This window comes from Lepisosteus oculatus, chromosome 8 (genome assembly GCF_040954835.1).
Source record: "Lepisosteus oculatus isolate fLepOcu1 chromosome 8, fLepOcu1.hap2, whole genome shotgun sequence".
NCBI lineage: Eukaryota > Metazoa > Chordata > Actinopteri > Semionotiformes > Lepisosteidae > Lepisosteus > Lepisosteus oculatus.
In genome coordinates, this window is record NC_090703.1 from 3,240,695 (window position 1) to 3,265,294 (window position 24,600).

The following is a 24,600-nucleotide window of genomic DNA, read 5'->3' on the forward strand; positions in this document are numbered from 1 at the left end:
CCACAATATGGGGTATTATATAAAAAAAGCTGGAGAAAGAGGGCTGGGGGCATTTTTTAATGAAGCATTGTCCTGCCCTTATTCTCTGGCATCTTTGCATTATTCATCCACAGTGGAAGACTAAGGCATTGCAATTCGTGTGTATTGTGTGCATGTGTTATACCATGCTTTCATGCTGCTTTCAAAATAGCTTACTTTCAGTGGAGAAAACGAAGACCATTACATTGTAACGAGGTAATAAAGAGATCTTCTCAAAGGAGGGGGTGGGGTGCAAAACAAAAAAGAGTTGCTATTTCATATTGTCAGCTTCCCTTTGATGTCCTGAAACACCACAGCTTCCTGCCAGCCCTGCAGCCCTGCTGGTGGTGCTTGGCCAGGTTTTTATCCTCTGCTGGAGTGAACATGAGGAACTCTGATATTCATCAAATAAAAACAGATTTCACTGCTGTGCTTTGGAATCCTGTGTGCGGAGCGGGCAGAGTGTGTAGCTGAAGCTCCTAAAGACTTAGGCCCAGCAGAAAGGTTGCAAATCCAAGGAGGCTGTTTGGCCACCTAGCCTGTTTGGATTGAGAAATAATAAATAACCGAGAATCAGATGGGGGTGAGGAATCATTAGGATTTTGTACGGCCATGGGTTGACATCCGACATGCCTCCCAGTCAGATCAGCTTGTCTTTTAACGCGCAGTTCATTCCAGGAAAGGGGAAGGTGTGACAAGCCTCTCGGGTGCCTGGGAAACCACAGGAGTCGCCACAGTGCTGCGCCATTTTTTTTTTGTTTCACTGAGACATTTTGTTTTGTCACTTCTGGAGACATTGAGGTGTTTCTTCAGAATATGGAGGAGAGTTTGACTTAATGTGCCATGTCCCCTTACAGCAGCAAATTTAGTGCATCTGAGCGCAGTGTGTGAATTTAGAAATTGACACTTGGCTTTAGATATGTTCTTCTGTTTCATAAGTCCTTGTGAGGTCCATGCTCCCTGGCTCCCAGCAGAGAAAACATTAGGATCTTCTTGGTGATATGAGCTGGAGGAAAAAAAAACCTTTGAAACGCCAAATAACAACCGAAAAGACCTTTTTATGCGGACACCACAGACAGGCCCCTATCAGAGTGCCACATTTATATTTTGGGTTATTTGTATCCTGCAGTTGCTGTTCTGTTTATAGAAACATGTTCTTTCCTCTGGACCCGTGATAAAAGCAAGCAAACAGACAATTACCTAAATGTTACTTAATTACGGTAAATCTGTCTTAAGGTGGGATTTGTCAGTCAGTAAGTTGATAACTCTCTGAGTAATCACTTTCTGTTGATCCCGGACTCCTGTGTTCCTTTTTAAATCCAAACCTCAGGGACTGCTCAACGGTAGTCTTGTTTTCTCACTCTGCTGCGGAAGTGAGTGTTTCTGCGCAGTTTGAGTAGATTCTCTTGTGTGTCCCCATGGGCAAGGAGGTGACATTTTAATTTTTTCATAAATCCTAATCCAGTTTTTTTTTTCTGTCATGCAAACACATTTCGTGTTGGTTAATTAGTAGCATGTCATAGAAGCCTGTGATTTTCGAGGGTCTCCGTAATCCTCCCGCATAATGAGTTGATTAAAGCTTTAACTCTTAAAACTCTAGGATTCTATGGGGCAGATGAGGAGGACTATCTGCACTTCAGTAGGAAGATGCCTGGAGAGTTGCCACCACGACGTAGGGACCTTAGCCACTGCAAAAAATGTGGTGACTGTCAAGAAGGGCGCTAACCTGACCTTCTGCGCCCGCCAGCACATTAGCACTCTGTCAGCATCAAACTATGCAAATTGCATGAAAATAATATGGGGAAAAAAAGAAATTAGGGGTGGGAGTGGGCAGGGATCTGGAAGAAAATGAAGCGCAAAAATGAAAATGAGATATTGCCTTACTCTTGGGCAGGTGCAGACCCTCTGAATAATTTACACCTCCCTTATAACATGCAGACTATTGTGAAACCAAGTAATAAGGGGTTTTATAGACACACACACCTTCCTCCAGTGAGCTATCATTTGTCATTTGTCTCTGGCAGCTGTTGGACTGAACATTATTAATTTTCAATAGCAAACACTTGTTATATTTGAATTGCATTTTGCTGACCCTCCCTAAGGCACAGACATAGTGAACCTACCGTGTTGGCTCTGGCACCTTTTCACCTCCTGGGTCTTTGTCCCCCTGGTAACACTGACAGCAGTGAAGCTCTCCACTGACCACCTTGCTAGCTCAAGTTGGCAAAGAAGTAGCTGTCTTTCATACTGACACACCTCTGTCACAAGGACCCTCAGCAAATGAATTTTTTGCTTTGTTTTGCAGCTTCTCCGACATCCCTGCCATTTTTTGTTTTGTTTTAATCTTCACACGTCGTGTTCTTCTGCCTTGCCTCGAAACGTTACTGCTAAATAGCCTGATGCCCATTCGTGGTGACTCGTGTTGCCATGGTTGAGGCTCCTAAGCTGTGCACGTTAAGAAGCCTGCATGGCTGTTAAGATGGCAGCTGGGCCTATTCAAAGTAATTGCCCACCTGCGAGGCAGGTTACATTTTGCATCCCCCATTTTTGCACTGCTCATGTCTTGGCATAACCCCTGGATCTCGTGTCGGTTCCTCGATGTTGGAACGTTCCTCTGCACTTCAATGTCAAGCTGAGCTGCTTTCTTTCTTTCTCTCATGGGGGGCAGGTTATATATTGAGAGGCATTAAAAAACAGAATAGGTGCTATTGATTCCAATGTTCAGTGGTTGCGTTTTTAAGGCCTCTCAGTTTATAAGGCAGTGACCAATTGTATTAAACCAAAATAGTTTCTGATTTGGTTAACAAAAATGTAGCCCTGTGTGTTGAAAGAAATTGTATGGCTTTGTGTTAAAACAGATCTATCAGGAAGGTCTAACTAACACTTCTCCTGTTTCTAGAAGAGGTGAAAGCTTTATTCAGGAATTAGAGTTGTTTTTGTGTTTAATTTTTACAGGAGTAGTTTCCACCTTCTCAAGAAGAATGAGAAGCTACTAAGAGAACTGAAGAATCTAGACTCCAGACAATGGTAATGTCAGCATATCATTCTGGTCAAAAGTTCTGTTGAATTAAATGCTGTTGTTGTTGTAAATTAAGTTTATCTGTCCCTCCTCAGTCGGGAAACACACAAGATAGCAGTGTTCTACGTTGCTGAAGGACAGGAGGACAAACACTCAATTCTGTCCAACACCAGCGGAAGTCAAGCTTATGAGGACTTCGTCTCAGGGTTGGGCTGGGAGGTAGGAGCCTGATTGACAAACCCTCTTTCACACAATTACACAACAGGTCCCTTGTAGTAATGATGTCCTGTAGTAATGGTATTCTGTTTAAGCAAAAAAATGTGTGCAGATCGGTGTAAATGTGCTCCTTTATCTCCAATTTCGAATCAAACATTTTCTGTGGCACGCTTCCTTCGGCTGCAGAATTTCCCAACCCATACCCAGTGCCCATATGATGATAACTGGGGACGCTGTGCGATGGGAGGTACCGTTCATTGGATGAGACGCTTAACTAATGTCCCCACTGATCGGTCATTTTACTTCCTATGGCACTGCTTGTAAAAGTAAGGATGTTAACCCTGTTGTCCTGGCTAAACTCCACTGTTGGACTGTACAGTTTTGCTTTCCTTACGTTCCTCCTTAATTCACAGGGTCAATCCGTTTTTCACTCCTCCAGCAGATCTGCTGGGTATTGGGCTTGCTGGCACAGAGTGAGAGCTAAGCATCATCCGTTGTGTGATCACTACCTGTATCCTGTATATAAAACCTCTTGACATTCTTTAGGGTAAAAAACACTGTAGAAATACCTTTATTTTATTATATATTATTAACTAAAACAACCATATAAACTGAGTGGGGAACATGCCAGGATAGAGTTCTTGCATGTTTGTCCTGCTTCGTTTCTACAGACCTTTGTCAAAGCAGCTCATTTCTGCATGCTTTCTGTTGCCATAATGAGAACTAGGCTTTGATGGTTTTGAACTTTTTTTTTTGCATTCAGGTTAATCTGACAAACCACTGCGGCTTCATGGGGGGGCTTCAACGGAACAAAAGCACAGGACTAACCACTCCTTATTTTGCAACGTCTACTGTAGAAGTCATGTTTCACGTTTCAACAAGAATGCCCCCAGACTCTGATGATTCTTTGACAAAAAAGGTGAGTAAAATTAATTTACCACCAGATTTGTTTTTTTCCCTGAATGTTTTTCCTAGGGCTCTGGCCATTTTGTTCTGCAGTACCATTTTTAAATACATTTTTTTACACATGAAAAGTTCTACAGAAGTCATTTAGTTCAGCCGACTGCTGTTATTTCAGCATGCATCCATTTGCACAGGTTGAGCTCAGATGCGCTAATGGATAGCAATCAGTCTGCACATGTTGTACCCTAGTGACAAGCGACCTTCTTCCTATTGTTGTGACTTTCACAAATGTTCTCCAAAGTTTAACTGGAGAGAGCTTCCCTGCTGACTTCCTTTTTCTCTTTGGGGCATAAGGAAGAAAAGTCTCGAAGATCTCCGGGATTAAAAACGTTGCCGTACTGCTGTTTAGGCAAATTTAGCATTTGAACAATGTGAAGTCTCGGTTTTTAAAGACTGCGGTGCATACAGCACAACATCCTGCAAACAGGAGCAGACATGAGATTCACTGCTAAAGGGCCATTTTCTCTTTGGCAGCAATCACCTTCTTTTTAATTATCCTCTCCCAATTTTTCTTCTCGGACAGCCTGGACAAAGCCTTTCCTCCCAGTCATGCTAACTTTATAGAGATGCTGCTGTTCCGTTCTGATTATCCCTTATAAATGCCTTTCTGTATTGGTATTTTTCTTTGCAGAAATCTAATAAATTCCGCATTAACAATAATGACTTCAGCTTTGCTGGTCGGATATCGGGCCTGGTGATATGCGTCCCAGTTCAGAATGAACAATTGGATACCATTAGGCTTGTCCCCTCGTTTCCTTCTACATATATCTTTGGAGGTGATAAGGTGCTAATCCGTTCAGCAGACTCATTAATGAGCGCAGACAGGAATGCAATATTGAAAGGGGGAGGGAACTGCTTGACCTCAGAGGGAAGTTCAGGGGACCTAATTGGATTATAACCATCAGTCAGTACAGAGAAATGGCCTTGCCTGTAGCTAACCAGAGCCATCAGTGTCGTCTTTTCATTTTGGATCTTGGGTCCGGGAAACAGTATTGCAGACAATGGCATAATTAGCTGTAATAAGCAGACAGGGTTAGCTGTGAGGTTTAATTTCCCTCCTGTTGTTTTGCATGATTTATTCAAGAGGGCGTTTTTAGTTTGCATTTGGCACGGCTTTATTGGGGACTGATTTAAAAGGTTTTAAGAAGATACAGAAAACATAGTTCCGTGCTTTTAATGTGGAACTTAGTTTCCTATTGTTCTATTGTATCTCTATTACAACACGGCTTTAGTTTTCTAATTTGTACTGGGGCTGGAGGTCACATTTTGTTCTGTCGTCTAAACAGCTTATCATCCTGTGCTTTCTTTGTCTGTTGGATTTCAGGTGTTGGTGTATCTGTTCATTTAGTCATTCTCTATTTGTTTCTGAATACTTGGGTGGGAATTGGAGGAAGAGCCTGCATGTCTTAGCCTGCAGAGCACCAGAGCAGCCCTTCTTTTGTTCACTGCGAGCATTAAGATATAACTCGGAAGATATTTGTGCGCACACTATGCAGAGGAAAGTGCTCCAGCTTAATGGTCTACATGACCGAAACACTTAAGAGCAGGGGCGGGCAAACCTTCTACTCACTCCTGTAGGTTTGAGAGACACCTTGCAGTTAGCACCTGATTAACACCTGCACAGCAGCATGGCACTGCAGGAAGAGGGCTGCCCACACCGTCCCTAACGCATCCTTAAATTAATGTTTTTCTGAGAAATACTCTTCTGTGTGTTACAAACTGACAAGAAACAGGATTAATGGGACTGGTTGGTTTCATTTAAAGACTTTAAGGAATGACACTTTAAAACAGATGAAAGGAATTTGTGAGAATCCAAGCTGCACTATTTCAGATTTGGTGCCCGATTCCCAACCATTGATTCAATTTCCTAAACGAAATGCTTGGCTTATCAGTGACAGCCTGGCTTTTATTTGCCATCCTTCATTGCGTCAATTTTCAGAGGTATCAGGGAAAACAATCTGCTGTTCAGCCATTTAGTCACCACAGTGCATCTTCAAGGCCTGTCCCAGACCTGGAGGGCGACTCTGTAACTTGCACAGCACATGGCTGTAATGTATCCAAATTAGATTTGACCTGTCCCCCTGGTTAGGATTATATCATGACTCTGTAGGATTAAATGAAATTTGACCCGGTGGGGGAGACGGTATCCAGAAAGAGATCCACAGATAAAACCCTTAAACAACGTTAACCAGACACTAAAGTGTGTCAGCGCATCCAGCAGGCACAGTTTGTTTATTTATTGTTTGTTTTTCCATGTGTGTGCACACACGGAGAAGACAGGCCACAGAAAGGGTAAAATTGTCCCTTTCAGGACTGACACTGTTAAATTATGTCTGGCCCGGCTATGATTGAGTATATACAGCAAGATGGATGAGGGACATCTAGACTGGTCCAGTTTGTCTCTTGGCTGTCATGCTTCAAGGTCAATGGAGACAGTCCAGTGTTGACAAAACTGTTTTTACTTGCGTTTTTGGCATCAAGAAATGTGTATGTACACGTCTGTCTATGTATGTGTTAAGAATATAATCTCACAAAGCTTGACTGTATTATAAGTCCCTGTTTTTATAATATGATTATTTTAAGATTTACTCATCTGCTCTCTGCTCTAGTCTACCTGACTGATTAGTTTAGTTTTAGGCTGTTTAGTTTATTTAGATAGATAGATACTTTATTGATCCCGTGAGGGAAATTGCATGGAATTTACATTCCATTCAGGTACTGACCTGTTTTCATTTTCATTATTTCCAGACAGTTCTAAGGAATGAGTTTTACACTGTGGTATCCTTTGTAATTAATGGTCTCAAATACCAAAAATGATAAATGTATTTGGTAAAATGTGGCTCGCAAATGAGATGGACAATTACAAGTCTTCAATACCGGAACATGTCATGTCAGCCTGCACACAGCAGCATCCAGGAAGGGCCTTTGCCTATTGCACTATTAATGGAAGTGTTAAGTCCCATGGTCAAAATATTGTGCCTTCTGGGAAGCAGAAAGTTCTAGTGTCTTTTTGCACGATGTATTGAAAAGCTTGTTTAAAAACATTCCCAAAGTTCTCCTAAAAACAAAATGCCTAACCTTTCTGTGTGCCGACTCAAAGGACCAAACTTTTGTTGTGCAGCTGAGGCACCTGGGTAATGACGAGGTGCACATTGTGTGGTCGGAGCACTCCCGGGACTACAGGAGAGGGATTATTCCCACGGAGTTCGGAGACGTTCTTATCGTCATCTACCCCATGAAGAACCACATGTACAGCATCCAGATCACAAAAAAGCCCGAGGTACGGCATAGCCCCTTTCACACTTTCAGAACAGGGCTCTAGGAGCAGGGAGCTGTTTGTTGCAATGGAAGGCTAAATGTTTAAGCCTCTCTGAAATTGTCAGCCAGTCCAGTTTTGTCTGGAAAACTAATGGTCACATGTTGTGACCATGAACGTAACGATCAGAAGTTTTGAATAGTTGCAATGATGAGTGATAGATTCTTTGCAAAGCTGGTTTAAATGATTTTGGTTACTCAGGTTAGCCAAATATGTGGGATAAATGGATAAATAAGAGCAGTTCAATACATGCATGTACGTGCAATAAATTTTACCTTGCTCCTCAGTTATTTGCAGCGTAATTTAATAAATAAAATGTCTCGAATCAAATTCCGGTATTGGAAGATAAAATGCAAGCTTTCCTATTCTGGTTTATCCCAGTCTGCGGAAATGCAAAAAGATAAGTGGATAAAGACCAGGGAGGTCTGGCAAGTATAAATGCCAATTCATGTACTAAAATAACATAATAATGACATTTTCTTTGTAAGGGATTGTTTTTTTCTGTATTTCTATGCACATCAGGAACCATCTCATCTTGAGTCACATGTATTAAAAATCCATTTAAAAAAAAATATATAAACTATAGCAGTGTTTGAATTTTTAACTTGGAGAAGTTTGAGAAGAATCTTTCGTTTTCTGGAATTCGAAGCAAAGAACTTTCAAAAATGTGCTTTTGTCAAATGAGGCATCTCCACCTTACCTCCAAGCATGTTAACTGTCATTTCTTCAGTACTTTTAACTTGCAGGAGTCGCAGACCGGAAACCTTTCTGAGTGGTTTTTCATCAATTAGGTCCCGTTTTTTGGTCCGTTGTTTGACGGTGCCATCGTGGATGAGAAGGTTCTGCCCACGCTGGTGAGGGCCACAGCTATCAACGCCAGCCGGGCTCTGAAGTCCCTCATTCCCCTCTTCCAGAACTTGTATCCTTTCTGTCTGCACCTTCAACACTAAGCTTCCTGCCGCGGAAAGGTAACAGGGGTGGTTTCCAGAAAGGTAATTTAGCGGTGCTTACTGCTACTGTACTGTTGTTCATGGTCTTCTTAGACGCTTCAAGGACACAGAGCAGATTTCAGTGCAAAATAAAGGTATTTCCACAGTGTTGTCAGAGTAGAGCTTTCGCCTTTCTGCCCACCCCTGTGATTGTTACAGTTGAACTGTGAAATATAGTTGGACAGTATGGGCTTATGTGATCACAGTCCATTGAATAATACTCATCCCTGAGTGCTTTAGAAAGGAAATAAATATCCTAACTTTTTTTTTTGTTTTTATAGTAATATATTGTTTGTGAGTGTATACCTTCTCGTACGAAGAGACATTTCTCACTCAAGTCGAGCCTGAGCTGATGAGACAGAGCTGCAGATGGGCACAGGCATGCTGTATTGATCAAGCTTAATGGCATTACAGACCTCCTCTCTCAGTGCCATGCCGCCTCATGCTTCTGTTGCAAAGAATTGACAGCAGCTTTGTTTCATAACCAAGGAGGAAAATGAGAGAATTTTGACTGCTCAATAAATATTGACATCTTATTTTCTTCTCCAGAACCTGTAGACATTACATTCTATATGAAATGTGCTATAGACAGTGTGGCTCTGAATTATCGGCACTGATCCTTGTTGCCTGCCTGTGCCGAAGGAAAATGATTTGCTTTGAAATGCTATAGCAATTTAAGTTTTTTTTATTATTATTATAGTTAAGGCGCATGAGAGTCAATCCCATGGTAAGGACCAAAGATGGTGCTTATTATTTTTCTTTTAGAATTAAATTGCCTCATTTTAGCACTGTTTGAGGCAGTTAACTACTTTACAAAATTGTGTAGGTTTTCAACTTTTTTTTTTCCTCTGTGGGATACAGATACAGCTAGGGACCAGTCAGCCTGTCACGCTGTTCGGTGAAATATCTTTAATTAAAGTATTAACGCCTTAATTCTGTTACCATGTTCATATAGCGTTGACAGAGAGCTGGGTTTGATACAATTTAGGCCATGGTTTCAGACCCTTCTGGGAACTGAGTTCAAACTATACAGACCGGTTGTGTATTATATTCTAGTACAATATGTACTTCGTTGCTGGAGGATGACTTTTTTGTGTTGTTGCATTGATGCACATTAGCAAGTTGTAATGGGTGACCACTCCTGGAAAACTTGTGGAGTATCTTTTCCCTAATCCTGCTGATACTCCTGTCCTCCTCTTTAAAAGCTTCCCTTGTTGTTTTTAAAAAATTCCATAGCCAGAAAGAAATGTTCTCATCTGACTTGTCCTCAAAGCAAAAAACATTGTTTGGCTCAGCTTGAGTCTTAGCTCCGAGCAATCTTGCCCATCTGTGTATCTATGCTGTGCTCAATACAGGAGTGCAGTATTGATTGGCGTGTGTTGCATGGGTCGATCATTCTGACAGCCAGAATTACAGTCATCTGTCATTATCGACGGATGTCTTTCCAGCCCGATGTCTCCCTAGCCTGTCCTGTCTTATCTTGCTTTGGTTATAATTGGACTACATTTAGTTGAAAACTCTGATTGTTTTGTCATGGAAAAGGGTGCTTTATGCTGGTGATTGTGTCCCCTGTGTCAAATGTAATGGCTTGATCAAGCAATTAGACTCTTAATGCATCACAGGGGAGTGAAGAGTAGATAGGATTTGAAGTAACGATTGGGCCCAAGGGAAAAGTACAGGCTAGATCTATTACTTACCTGTTGATACCGTTGACAGAAGAAGGAATTTTTCTGTAGTGAATAATTCCAAAGCACGGCTTTAAATGCCTTTGATTTGAGCCACTGGAGACTGCAGATTACAATAACATCTGTGTTGTCTAATTGAGCTCTTTAGAGCGGACTTTTAAAGAAGCTCAGAGTAGTTAACCGTTATTCCTCTGTTTTTAGTCAATGATGAAACTCCTTCCTTATTCATTAAATGCATTATTATTTGTTCATAATAGCACAAGGTTTTATGTATCTCTTACAAGATAAGTTAATGCAGCGTAAATGAAAAGCTGCAAGGCACATTATTAAACGTGTCATAAAACCCGAAAGTGTGAAAAAATGTGCTATCATTGTGGTCCATTTGCTGGCTGACGCACTCTAATTTCAGAACAGTAGGTAACACATCAACAAGAAGCTCAAGTACTAAGTGAATAAACCAGAGAGCGCCACACAATTATCTTTTGTTGGGTGGTGGTGCTAACACAGCAATGTGATTAGCTTGAAAGAAAAGAGCCTCTTTGGAAACCACTGTTTTCTTTGAGCACACTGCAGATGAGGCTCATCTAATGACATCAAAAGAGTGACACTTTTAAAATATGCCTCTTTTTTTTTTTTAACCCACTGATCCCTTTTTTCTATAAGATAGCGTAACCAATAAGTTTAAAAAATAAGCACATCATCAGCATCGCATCAATCAGTTTTAAAAGGTTAGTTTTTGCCTCTACGCATTTCCCCTTGAGTCATATTGAGTCCCCTTGGCCAATAGATGTTCCCATCTGCCTGTAGATCCCATTAATCCATCATTCACCATGACTGAGAAATTTACACTTTAAAGCAAAAATTGCTTCTGGATGGAAAAACTGTAAAGGGCTAATTGGCTATAGTACGAATATAAATCGGATTGTAGTGGACAGACAGCTCCACTACAAAAAATAAATTAGGATTACAAAGTTTAGAGTAAAAAAAAAAGTCTTGACTCCGATGTGTTAGATTTAGTGGAAATCTAAGATGCTGCAGTTCATTTATATTGTGGGTTAGAGTTGCAGTGTGGATTCAGGCTGTGCAAACGATGCCCGAAAAAGTACACCTTATATGGTGACATTGCCACGATGTCCCTTGTGTTCTTGCTTTCTGATCGAAAGATACGTGTGTGTCTGACCTCCTTTCCCCTGCGTCGTGTTGGTCTTGCTCTTACAGCTGGTGGGCCATTTGGTTAGAGAGTCCCAGCTAGCATTTTTAGGAGTGGAATCGGAATCGTGCCTCGGGTCCCACACCCCTGTTTTATTCTCTCTTGCCTTCCGACTGATCTGCCTAGCTTGGGAGCTGGGGTGTGGGGGGGGGGGGAGGGGTGGTTAGACACACAAGCTGTTTGGAAGACAAAAAAAAAGGAAACTCAGCAAGCTACAGCCACCATCCATCTGTTGTAGGCCAATTGTGGAGACAGGGACACAATAAAAAGAAAAAAGACAGGGACGCTAAGCAGCTTCCCTATTGGACAGCCGCTCCAGTGGTGTGTGTGAGAGGGAAGCGTTGAGGTGGGAATTGAAGCTGGGTGACAGCGGCTCCTGATTCTCTGTGATAAAGCTGCCGGGCTGCTGGGGTCAGCATATGGCTTGGCGTGATAGGCAGAGCTTGGGTCAGTGCCTTCTCCCTCCGATTCTGGCTTCCAAAAGGCAAGTGAGCTGATGAATCCTGGCTCGGGGTCTCATTGTTTCGCGGCACTTCAGCACTACAGCCAGATAGGAACATGTCCTCCGGTTTGCCTCGCCAGCTCTCACAATAGGCCCATTGTGCCATCGCAAACGCTTTGACCTGCTGTGGCTCAGGGGCAGGGGCTGGGGGGAGGAGGGTGGGCAACTTTCTGTCTTTCTGATCGCTGCCTGTTGGTGGGAAAATAAGAAAAAAAGCAGTTTAGATCTAATCTCTTTACAGTACTTGCTTGCAGTGGTTACTTCTAAAGGCTTCTGGCCACTGATTAATTTTTCATTAGAATGGGAAGAGAGCATTGAATAGAAAAAATAGAGTAATTAATTGATGGGGTACTGGACCAGATAGTATTTTGTTTTTCAGGGATGAATGCAATTGAAGTCATTTTAGTCTAATTAAGCAATCACAATCATGCAAGCAAACAATACCCAGTTACCATTAACAGGCCTGGCTCTTTAAATTGAATTAAAGTCTGTGATTATCGTGAAGTTACAGTTCAGAAGCTGAGTGGGATAGTTACATTCTGCATTTGTGCATGTGGTGTCACAACTTAGACATCGTTTTGCCCCGTAGAACAGATAGGTAGAACAGGACCTCAAAAACTTTACTACAGAGTATTTGATTGGCAAGATTTTAAAGGACATGTCTGCAGTGGTGACCAGCGATGTATGTGTTACTAGAAACAATCTAAATTCCAAGGAGGATACTGAGGCTGATCTGTAGATCTCGGAGACGAGATGTTCAGACAACATATGTGCCTTAAAATACCGTCGATTGAAGGAAAGCTAGGAGATTGCTTTTAGGCAACGCAAAAGTTCTTAAATCCTGTGCAATGTATGAGCAGGTGAATAGTATTTTATTGTTATTTAGTACTCTCTTCTATGTTGAGAAATACTTTTTTTTATTTACAGAATGAAAGTAAGCAAAGCAGGAACCTTTTTTTCAAGTACACGCATTTAATTGTGCAATTGTTTGTCTGTCTATGTAATTGCAATGCTAACAATACTTTTCATGTGGTCTGTTAGGGCTTGTCCTGTTCCATCACCTCAATGAAAGTAGTGTAAAAGAAGACAGACAATGCATGTTCATTCCCTTTCATAAATGTTTTAGAGTATTTTTGCAGTGCAAACAAAAAAACACAAACCAGTAAAATTAATGTGCATCAAATCAAAATTGCCGTCTAATTATTAGGAATATCGGTATAACTTGAAAATGTTTTATTTTTAGTTACTTGTTCTTGTATGTATATATTGACATATTCTTAAAAAAGTATAAGGGTTGGAAAAACAATAGCCTGAAGGGGAAAAGCTGTCACATTAATTAATCCCACAGATTTAAAGATATAACTACAAAATACATCAAGATCTGCATTTTATAGGCTGGATTGCATTTAAGTCAAGATTAATAGGTAGAAATTTGATGTTGAACTCCAGTCCCAGATCTTGTCAAGCTCCCTGAGGCTCAATGCATTAGTCAGGCCAATCTGTTGCTAATCTTGAATGCTGTGACATTGGTTTTAATGACAGGTTATGGAGGCTTGTTACAGCTCATCCTGGTAATAAAATCACTTTTATGGCTCTGATAGAAGGAGCATTAGATGGAAAAATAACCAGATTACGGTGCACTTGGGCTCACATAGATGTCTGTAATTACAGTCTGTAAAATATCTGAAATTGAATTATTTATATTATTTTTTCTGACTTTTTTGAGTGAAAATGAAAACATTCTCTACAGTTTAAAGATATTGCCCTTCTTGTTCATTTTCATGGTTTACAGTTATAATTTTGTAAGATAAGTACAATCCCTGAATTCTTACAGATATATTTTTTTAATCATCTGAAGGCTCAGTATTATTTATCTAAATGACAGGCTTAAAGAAAGGTTTCTTTTGTGTGTGTTTGGGTGACTTTTGGGCAGTTTGTTTAATTAGTTTATGGTGAAGGCTTAATAAGGTAAGAACTTGTTTTTTTGTGGAGAAGAAGAAAACTATTTTGGGGTGGCCATATTTATGTACTAAAACTGTAAAAGGCAAGTCTTTTGTGTTCACTTATTGAAATTGCACCTTTCCTAAAAATATACAGCGTCAACTCTGAGCGTTTCACAACTTCAGAAAGTGTTAAAATTGCTTATTAATATGCATATATCCTGTAATTCACAGTGACATCTGCTTGCTCTTAAAACCCCCACGGTGGTGAAAGGCGTTTCTTGTGATGCGCAGTACCTGTTGTGTAACACTTCTACAACTTCAAAGGGCAGTTCTGACCAGCCCGCTGACTTTGTTCCAGAGTGTGCCCTTGAAAAATGCTTTCTGTTTAGAACTGCTCTTTACTTCCTGCTTTGACCATGTGAGATCAGTAGCCTTATGTTTCATATCAACAGGTACTTTCTACAGCTCTTTCTGGTCTTTAACTTCTGAAATGGCTTCATCACTTTTAGATTTAGATTTCTGCCAGTTCACACATGGCTTTGTCTGAGGCATCTCTGCAGTGGTTTCTTCACTGTTCTTCAGCTCTCTGCCCTCACATGACTAATGAGAACCTAACTGCCAGCAAAAAAATCCTTTCCAAGTAGAAGGCAGATGTTTTGGGACTTTCCAGCAGATGTTTAAATTCCATTTAGCTTGCAGCTTTGTGATTAAAAGGAATAGGTGCTGCAGATAAAAAAAAAGCAATTTGTGATTGCAAATATATCATCAGCAGAACAATAATGCTTCCAAATCCAGGTTCTTCAACACAAAATTGTAATTATAGAGAAGTTAATTTATAGAATACATGCAAGTCTAAAATTAGAGGTTTTTAATGAATAAGAGTAGAGGAGATCTAGGCGCAAATGCCAGGGCTTTGAGCAGCGCTTTTGAAAACATGTTCTCTGTGTCTCCATGTGCTTCCACTGGATGACACCTGTAGTTGTGTATTTAAGATTAGATTGGAAAGGTGGCATTAACTACCCATGGAAATCTCAATGTATACCTTTATATGCTCAATGCACTGTGCAGTGTCAATAGCATTATAATAGAGAGCTCAATTTGAAATGACAGCTGAAGATCAATTATATACATTCCTGCCAATTTTCGACAATTAATTCTAGGTGACAATTCTGAGATTTGTTTTTTTGTTGTTTTGGTGGGGAGGTCAGACAAGGTCGGAGTCTTATCTGGTGGAGGCTGGCTTTAATTGGGGCTTCTCTTGGCTGTGCCTGTGCACCTGTTGTGTGGGGCTCCAGTCAGCTGGCAGGTCCAGAGGAGCCCAGATAAAGACAGGACCAGGTGTCCTGCCTGGCGCTCTTAATTGAGCTACAGTGTAAACAATATACACTTTGCAATGTAATGTGGCTAAAGGCATGGATTAGAGCTGGAGGTTTCCTGGCTATGTGGAATCTCTCGTCTTTTCAATTGGTGAACCCAGCTAAATCCCACTTAAGGTCTTAAGCAGGCGAACACTGTCGGAGAGCGGAGAAGAAAATACGGAGAATTAAAACCAGTAATTTTAGTTGTCCTGCAACCCTGTATCTTGGTATACAAATGCCTCTGCCTGCCAGCCCTTCACTTGGATTTGTTTTAAAAGAGTTAACAAACAGGTGTAAGTTATCAACAAGGTATTTTAAGCAGCATCTTAATATAAGCTACAGACATACTGATAAAGAGCTATTGTGTGGATTGCAGTATTGCATATTGTATTAGTATTACTAGCAACAGAACTTATGTGATTGTGTTCACTTGTCATCAAAGATAACTGCTGCTCAGTGGTGCCTAGAATAAACTTTTTAAGGGATGACATTTTTCTTGCGAGATGGTCTGTTTTTGATCATCTGATGTAATGGATTTTATTAGGAAATTAAATACACCCTAGTCTTTTAAATTAGCATTATAAAGAGCAAGCTCTTTCACTAAGCCTGGATTAAATAATTCTAAACCTCTGCCGCAGCTCCATGTAAACGGCACCACTCTAGAAATCCATCCCCTTGCCTTTTACAACAAATGGCCATGATGAAAAAGGTCAGCAGTCCATTTTGCTTTGAAAATAAACCCGTTGTGGAGCTCAGCTGCTTTATGAGACTGCTCTTGTCAGAGGAGACCAAGGCCCTGTTCTTTAAAAGGAAACAGCTTGTTTAGATAGCAGCTAGTTCTCCTGTGGTCTGCCAGCTTTTTTCTCTTCCTGGCAAGCACCATGAGCGTGAAAAAAAGGAATGATCAATTGGGAAGCTATCAGTACCAGCATGTTCAGAGTGGTGAATTAACACACCACTGGGAATATTTCTGGGACCCACCAAGATACTTCACTTGTAATGTGCTAACAAGCTCATTTTTGGTATCTCTTCAGTGGTAATTTCTCTCTTTCCTGAGAGAGCCTGGAGTTGAGTGCACCAGACATAATGAAAAGCTCAGTAGGAGGGAGAAGCAAGAGGCAATTTTTTTCCCTTTTCAGCCAAATAGAAAATGAGTTTCTGGTAATACACAAAGGCCAGCTTTTTTCTTCCATACAAGAGTGACTGCTGCGAACCGAAGGACTCTATTAACTACGGAAAAACCAGCAGCTGTGACGTTTCTCTAAAAAAGATACTTTCCTTTAACAAGCTGTTAAAAAAATGCCCTTCAGAAATCCAATTACAGTATATCTAGGCTGGGGCTATTGGGGTTGATGTGTAATGCAAAAATATGTGTTTTTTTTTTCTTTTTTTTTATACAAAGTGCATCTTATGTTAACATAAAGGAGGATTTGTTGTCTTGGTGACAAGGTAGCACTAACACATACCCTGAGGTGAAGCACTGAACAAAGAGACAGAGCCTTAAAAAGACAAACCTGCAGTGCCTTGTCTTCCAACCATCTGGAAAGTCTGAGTCTGCAGGTTTACAGTATTTTTTATAAGTTGAAAGACTGTTTATCGTTTGTATAGGCAGTGTCAAGAGATTTCAGCACTTCATGTTTTCGAGGTAGATCTGAAACTAGGCCACTGGAGTTGGTGTTTTGTAACACTTTGTTCTGTTTCTAGAGCCTGGGAATGTATCATCATCACATCACTGTCAATAGCAGCTTATTCAGTTCAGGGTCATGATGGCCCAGAGCCTATCCCAGGAAGCACTGGGCTAAAGGAGGATTGCACCCGGGTTGTGATGCCAGTCCATTTCAGGGCACGCACTCACACCAGGACGAATTTACAGATGCTAGTTTCCTGTGGGAGGAAACAGGAGCACTTGGAGAAAATCCATGGGAGAACATGCAAACTCCACGTGCCACAGTGCCTCCACCTGACATGTATATGATTTAAAATTTAATATAACTTATAGAATTTAATATAAACCAGGTCAAGCACTTCTGCACAGCTTCATTTTTTATAAAAAAAACTTCCTTAATTAAAAAATACTTCAGCACCAGAGAAACAAATGGGACTTACTGTTTGTTGAGTTTGGTCTTGAAGGTGTGTGTATACATGTTCACACACATGGTGTGTTTGCTCTTGACACTATCCTAATTTCTCTGTACTGACTCCATCATGCTGTTTGAAAAGTTTGCAGAGTTTTGATGCAGTGGTGGGCATAGGGTGACGAAAAAAGAAAACTAGTTGGAAGTTTGTGTTTTGGGGGGGGGAAGGGTAGTGAATTTCTCAGTTTCGGAGGTACAAGGTTTGCAAGCCAGCGTGTTGGCTTCTGTCCTGATAATTGCATTCAGCTGCCTGCTGCTTCACGATCAACAGCCTCTTGCTTAGCTGCTGCTGAGCGAGAAGGAAATGCTCTCCCACACACAGTCGGCTGCACGCAGCCTCGCCGTGAGCCGGAGGAAGGAGGCTGAGCTCTACAGGCCTGGCAAGGCCTCCCTCTGAACACCACTGGCACTGTGGTGCTGTAGAAACACTGTTGTGAGTGGAGATGGGGCCGTGTCTGGCATCTGCTGCGCTGTGTCATGTTTCGGACCAGGAGACGGTTCCGTGTTGCGACAGGGGTTGTGAAAGTGTGGAACAAAGTTCCAGTCTTGTTGTGAGCCAGATATACGGGCTTGTTTCGAGAAACGGCTAGATCGACATTCTTGGATCAAATAGTCGCTAAATATCAAACAGGCCAGATGGACTCCTCTTGTTTGTAAGTGTGACTCCTCGTGTTCTTATAACCTGCTATCAGATTCCATGTGCTGAATTCCCAGGGCCCTTCTGTGCACGTCTGCATTACAGTTTCAGTCTGGCAGATAAAGTGAACTGTCTTTTGCACTTCAGAGGGCTGCAGAACATGCCCTTCTTAACCGTGAACTGGTTAAGGTGAAAATGCTTCCCAGTAATGTTTTCACTCAGCTAAATTCAGCTTCTTAGAACAAGGACTATAGTCTAGGCTATAGTCACAGGCTTTCTTCTTTATACACTGACGATTTGTTAAAAGGCATTTTCCCTGATTCACATATTGGCAAGGTTTGTTTTCCAGGGTTATCGTCTAGAATGTGAAGAGGCATTGGGGAGTGTTTGGTAAGAATTTAGTTTTAGTTAGGTTTTAGGGGGTAAATATGTATAGTTTTTTTTTATTAAACTATATATCGGATAAATAGTCTGTGTTGTTAGTGTATAACAGATAAACGAGCTACCAAGTATAAAAATCTGCACTCATCATTTGTCATAACCTGACAAATTCTTTTCAACTGGTGGACATTACGAATATCAGGGGATAATGAAGGTGCATCCAAGCCAGGGGATTATAGCTGAGAGCCTCTTTGAAGCCCCAGTAGTCCTTCTTTGCCGTACTTTCCTCTGCAACACTCTTCCTTCTTTCTTGTTCAGTTAAGTCCATCCTCTTGCCCTTTGCCACAAAGGGCCACGATGGAACAGTGTCTTGCTTTGAAAATCACCCTGTTGTGGAGCTCAGCTGCTTTTGGAGACTGCCCCTGTCAGAGGGGTGGGCAGAGGTGAAGTTTCAGTGAAACCGGAGCTTTCTCGTCGCGTTGCCCTGGGCGGCGGAGTTTGGGAATGCTGCACTGTCCTGTCGAAAGCTCAGTTCGTCCTTGACCAGTCTCCCCAGCTACGAGGAGAGGGCGCGCTATCTGGAGACCATTGTGCAGCACCACCTGGAGCCCACCACCTTCGAGGACTATGCCGCTCAGGTCTTCTGTCCAGCCCCCTTCCACCACCTCCCTGCAGATGCAGGTAAGACACCCACCTCAGCCAGTCGCAGCCAGTCAGTCCATCTGCAGACTGAGCACATGTCAGAATTCACATGGAATCCTCAGTGCATCCCCTAAAGCTGATGCAGCATATTATTGTTTACTTGGCTTTTGTGGATTGCTTTGTAATTGGGGAGAGTAAGAGGACTAAGTATATTATATAAAGCTGCATTATTCTTCTTATTATTAGGGGCTTATTACTTAATGTACATAAGCAGACATGATTGAACTACTGTCTAGAGCTCTTTTATATACAGTAACTTAACCTCAGCTTGTAGTACTTAGGTTTTACAAGCTGGAAAATTAAATAGTAAATGAAGATGATGAAACACATTAAGAGACGCTCTATAATTAGAAACTTGTTGCTGTAGTAATTGCACAAAAGCCAATTTGTCAAATAGCGATTGTGTTTGGTTTCTCTAACATTTTGTATTTCTGACTATGAATATTGTGTAATAAAATCTCAGTTCATCCCAGGAAGGATACATGATTCCTTCCTGATTTGTTACTTCAGATGTGCAACTTGAACAGTCTGTTAAAATGATGCTCTGCATTTAAGTTATTAGTCACCTTTTATTTTTTATTTGTCTCTTGGTAAATGCAGTTGTAGGTATTTTTAATTAATTGTTGTAAAACAACAGTCATTCCGTAATTATTACAAATTTACTCCTAATTTTTAGGATGTAGTTTACAGTTTCAGTTTTAAAATGCACTAAGCGGAATTAGTGACGGTTTATAATTGGTGTCCAAACATCCTCAGAACATTGGTAGTACAATTTGGCATTCACTTTTGATAGTGATAGTCTTTCCCAGATTATCCCCTGCCTTATACTAGGTTTACAGTGTCCTCTGTATTCTGCCCTTATTCATGAGACTGTAGCATGTATTATTTGTTATGAAATAGTCTAAATCAATACAATGTGCGACTCGTTTAAAAGAACATCATTTTGACATTTTGCGATGTTCGTTTTAAAAGGGGGAGGATTTGAATACTGTAAACATCCACAGTACAGATTCCGTTGTGAACAGAGCCCCGTGATGTCAAAGCTTGTTTCCAATACTACTGAAATTGAGCAACACCAGCTGTTTTTTTTAATTTATGAATTGTAGTTTAGTTCATTTTTTTTTCCATTATTCATTTCTAAGTTATCAACATACATAAAAAAATTAAAGGGTCACTTAAGCATAAGGAAAAACTGTGTCAGATGAATGGTGTGACTCCAAGATAAAAACTGCTGTCTTTCTTCCGGTCCAGCACTTGACTCAGGTGTCTGGGGAGATGACTGTTTTGGGTGTCTCCCTGGGTGCAGCACAAACACAGCGGTGATGCGCTGTGCTCCCAGTGGAGAAGTGGCTCAGTAGTACGTGATTTACCTGCAGTGTCCACTGGGGGTGGCTGGCCGGAGTATTTCCACAAGGATGTTGCCAAGAGAGAAAACAGGACCATGTGGCCTCACCGGCCAGTCTGCCTTCACCCTGGCGTACAGCGGTACTACACAGTGTCACATACAGAAGAGGTGTAGACCATGTCCAAGTCTTGTAGCTCAAAGCAGTTGAGGAGGGGATTTGACAGCTGCGATTTGATCATCGCTTGTTCCTGTCAGTTTGTGCCGCTCCTAGAAAAATTGCTCCTAGAGCCTACTCCTCAGAGGTTTCCTCACTAGTCCCTGCAGACTGAACTGGGACTGATCAGTCTGTGTCCTGTACGCTGGTCAAGTTCAGGTGTTAGGAAGCACACAATATCTCTGCGCTGCTGCCTGAGCTCTGGCCATAGTTGTAGCTTCCTTGGATGCAGGTAGCTGGGCCAGTGTGGTGTGGTGCATGTGCTTAAGTAGCCAAATGGGAGTAGTTAACATTGACACTGAGCTTCCTGCGCTTGCTGCGAGGTTCCTCCGAGCACTGCAGTGGTCCTCCAGAAGCCTCAGGCCTTTTTAAGACGCATATCCCGACCATCTCCTGCTGTCACTGTGGTGTCGGTGAACTTCTCTAACATTTAGGAAGACTTTGCTGCACCCAAAGTACCTCTCCATTCAGAAAATCTGCCCTACGATCTGACTGACGAAGGTCAGTTAATTGTTAAATCCAGTACTTGAATCTGGATGCTTTTTTTAATGAATCCTCATTTCCCGAAAGAGGCATCCTTTATTCCCAGCACTTTGCAGTTTTATTGGTTATTAAGCAGATTAAGTGCATTAGGCACAGATGAAATCCATGAATTTTGTCATATTATATCCAGCACTCAGTTTCTTCATAGTGTTGGAATAGGGTTTTGTACATTAATGACCCTTTCATTTTTTTGTGTATGTCTTTATTTTTCTTCATTAAAGGGATATCCGCTGTGTATATTTACAATTTTTGTAAATGAAGGAGTTTTTTACTGGAAAAAAGTCTATAATATTGATTCTCATTATATTTTATTAATCCTGAATACTATAGAGGTTGAATGTTTACATACCTTTGTACTGTCCAGTGCAAATCATTCTTTCGGTTTGGCTAAGACCTCTTTTTTGGTGATTGATTTTTCAGTATCAAGCACCACTTCCCTTTTAAAGATATGATTGATTTCCACAGCAGTGTCAACAGTCTTGGTCACTTCATTCTTTCTAGTAAGAGAGATTGTATTTATTTTTTATTTCATTTTCTATTTTTTCGTTTATCTTATGTTTTTTCCTTTAGATCATTAACTATCACTTGTGTATGTCTGAAGGTAAGACATTTGAGTTTGGAAACAAAAAAGGCTGCTTTGTATATGACTTCCTAGCCTATAACCAAGTTATAAGTCCTTCTTTCCGATGCCTCTGTCTCCACACTAAACGAAATCTCACTCTGCTTTGGAGAAAAGATGAGCACTGTTCTTATCGTTCCCTCACTAACCCCAGGCCTGCATGTCCCTCTAACTCCTGACTCGGGGTTGTGTTCAGCCAGTGGTAGAGGCTCTGTCTTACCCTAAATCTCTCACCGTTATTAGTACTAATTAATACTATTGTTGTACTTCCATTAGTCCAATAACTCCTCTTGTTTTACAATGAGTTTCTTGGCATGGACTACCAACACTTCTCACCTGTGTTAACCTGCTATGTCTAGTGCTAATGTTCTGTGAACTGAGGGTTTGGACATGGAAAGCTCGCTCACTCGAGAGCTGGGAATGCACTCAACCCTTTAACACTCCATGTTTGTAGTGTCTGTTTTCACACAGTAGCTACTGGGAAGACTCCCAGAAGCATTTTATTTTTGAGTATTTGCAAGCAGAAGAGTACCAGGATATAATCTCAGGGGAATCTGACAAATATACCTTAAGTAGACAAAAAAAAACATCATCATTTACTACAGGCACTCTTTCAGCTCAATTCAATACTCTTTAGCTTGCAGATAAGCCCTTGTGCACAAAATGATATAACACTAATTTCTGTATGTACAAATCAAATGATTTGCAAATTACAGAGTTTTTCAAATTATGATTTTTAAAACACATTAACCTAATATGAACCTGCATCTCTGAAAAACATTTTTTTTATTTCTGCAAAGACTTTTAAGGACCTCATTACGTTTCTCATCGTAAAATTGTCTACATTAGCAAATCGCGTTATTCAGTCACATATCCGTGGCTGTTTTTTAATTCAGTTAACGAGGGGAGTCCCAGTTTGCGCTTCCTGAAGCATCGGTCGTTCAGCATACTTCCACAATGTATTTCACTTCAACCAGATTTTATTTCCAATTGGAAATAAGAACCGTTCATCTTTTCTGCCTAATTCGTTTTTTAATCTAAGATGAAAAAACATGAGCCACTTTCACGCCTGCGCATTGCCAGTGACGTGTGCGAGAAGGGGCTGCTGTGGCGGCACAGGGCCTCTCAGTTCGCTGCCGTGCCGGTGGAAACTAGCGCTCGGTGTGCGGCGCCCACCCACACAGACTCGAGCAGCTCTTGGCCACTAACTGGCTGGCTTCAGGCTTGGTGGGAAGGTGTTCTTGAACGGCAAAAACATAAACAAGCAAGCGAAGCAGAGCCCCTGGTTTGTCAAGTAAAGCTGAAACGCTTAGTGGCGTGTTGTCTTCGGCTGCCTGTGTGTGCGGGAGCCACTGTAGGGAAAGGTTTCTGATGGGCGGTTCGTGACCGAAAGGGTAAGTCAGTCACTGCTTTGTCCATCAATCAGCATCTCGGTGTGTAGGGTGTCAGTGTACAAGTTATAACATGAGGAGATCTAGCCCTTACTCTTGTGCTCTGCGCACACCTATTATTAATTCCCTTTCAGCCTTGTGTGTCATTTCTCACACCTGTTATCTTTTATCTCTTCTCCCCTTTCTCTCTCCTGTTTCCTTTGTTTAATTTTTGTTGTTGTTGTTGTTTTTCTCCTCCCTCCCCTGTCCTGTCCATCTCTGTTTGCGTCACATTTTTTCTTCATTTCCAACCAAAGAGAGAAATGCTGTGATATTTCTGCTCCTTCCCAAACCTCCACTAGAAAACATTGGCCTCATCAAGGTAAAGGGCAGAGGCTTGAAACGGAAGGTCTTTCACGCTAGCTGTGAATGGTATGCTGAACAACATTGGCACAATTATTCCTTCTTCGTTTTTTTTCCTCCTTTCTGTTCTGATGCTGCTGCTCCTTCCCTGACCCCAACACACTATTCCAGCTCACTTGTACACTTTAAGACATCAGATTTAAGAGTGTTGATTAGTTTTAGCGTCTCTTGTGGTTTGATATTTAAAAGTCCATCAGGAATATACAAAGCTATAAGTGAGGTATGAAGAGGTTATTTTATGCAGGCTCATCTTTTTTTTGTGTTTCACATAGTGTACAGCTAATCTAATGATTGGGTCTTTGTCTTTGTTTTGTTTTTGACACAGTAGATTATCTCAATACAGTAGATTTGCAGTTGTTGAATGACAGCAAGTGATTGTTCTGTTTGCAAGACTATACTTGAATAAACTAGGTAGAATAGCTGACAACAACATACCTTAAAAACATTGCCAGGCTGTTTAACTGTTAAATATAAGAAGTACATCCTTTATCTGTTGTATTTGCAGTTGATTTTTCTTTTAAACCTGTTTGTGGAGACTTTGTTTTTACTTTGTTTAGGACATATCAAATTAATTTTGCTTCCAGTTATTGTACTTTTACAGTTAAAAATAGATATTTAAACAAGTAAAAGAAACCATACACCAAGAAACCCTTTACATGTTGTGTTTTATTTTTGTTAAATGTCATTCTGCTCGGAAACTTGCAAAGAATAGTAATAAATAGTTTTAAAGACCAAATGATATCATAAAGGGAGCTTCACTCCCCAAGGAGACACTGGGGTTTACTGTAGCAAAAGGCTGGATTATTGAAGAGCTACAGCACCTTCTAGGAGAATAAACTGCATAAACAACGCCCCTTTTTGATTCTAATAACCAAGCAAAAGTGTGCCCACACACTCCCTGGGAGACAGGAAACTAGAGACTAATTTAACTGAGAGTGCAGTTAAATGCATTAACAGAGCACATCAGCGTAGGTGCTTTAAAAAGAATGCAGTGCACAATGCCCAAGCACAG

The 24,600-nt window shown here is 41.1% G+C and overlaps 1 protein-coding gene across 13 annotated transcripts in view; it reads left to right on the top strand.

Moving 5' to 3' along the window:
- Positions 1–24,600, top strand: part of ralgapa1 (Ral GTPase activating protein catalytic subunit alpha 1) — a 64,943-nt gene that overhangs the window by 37,687 nt on the left and 2,656 nt on the right. For 5 of the 13 annotated variants that reach the window (XM_015350327.2, XM_015350335.2, XM_015350330.2 and 2 more), the window contains 7 exons: positions 2,974–3,045; positions 3,133–3,256; positions 4,017–4,172; positions 7,338–7,496; positions 8,324–8,451; positions 18,929–19,053; positions 23,483–23,597. In XM_015350327.2, the coding sequence (XP_015205813.2) occupies positions 2,974–3,045; positions 3,133–3,256; positions 4,017–4,172; positions 7,338–7,496; positions 8,324–8,451; positions 18,929–19,053; positions 23,483–23,597 (879 nt within the window). Of the gene's footprint in view, positions 1–2,973; positions 3,046–3,132; positions 3,257–4,016; positions 4,173–7,337; positions 7,497–8,323; positions 8,452–18,928; positions 19,054–21,746; positions 21,778–23,482; positions 23,598–23,699; positions 23,809–24,600 lie in introns of those variants that run through there. The other 8 variants (XM_015350329.2, XM_015350339.2, XM_015350337.2 and 5 more) reach the window with 5 other exon arrangements.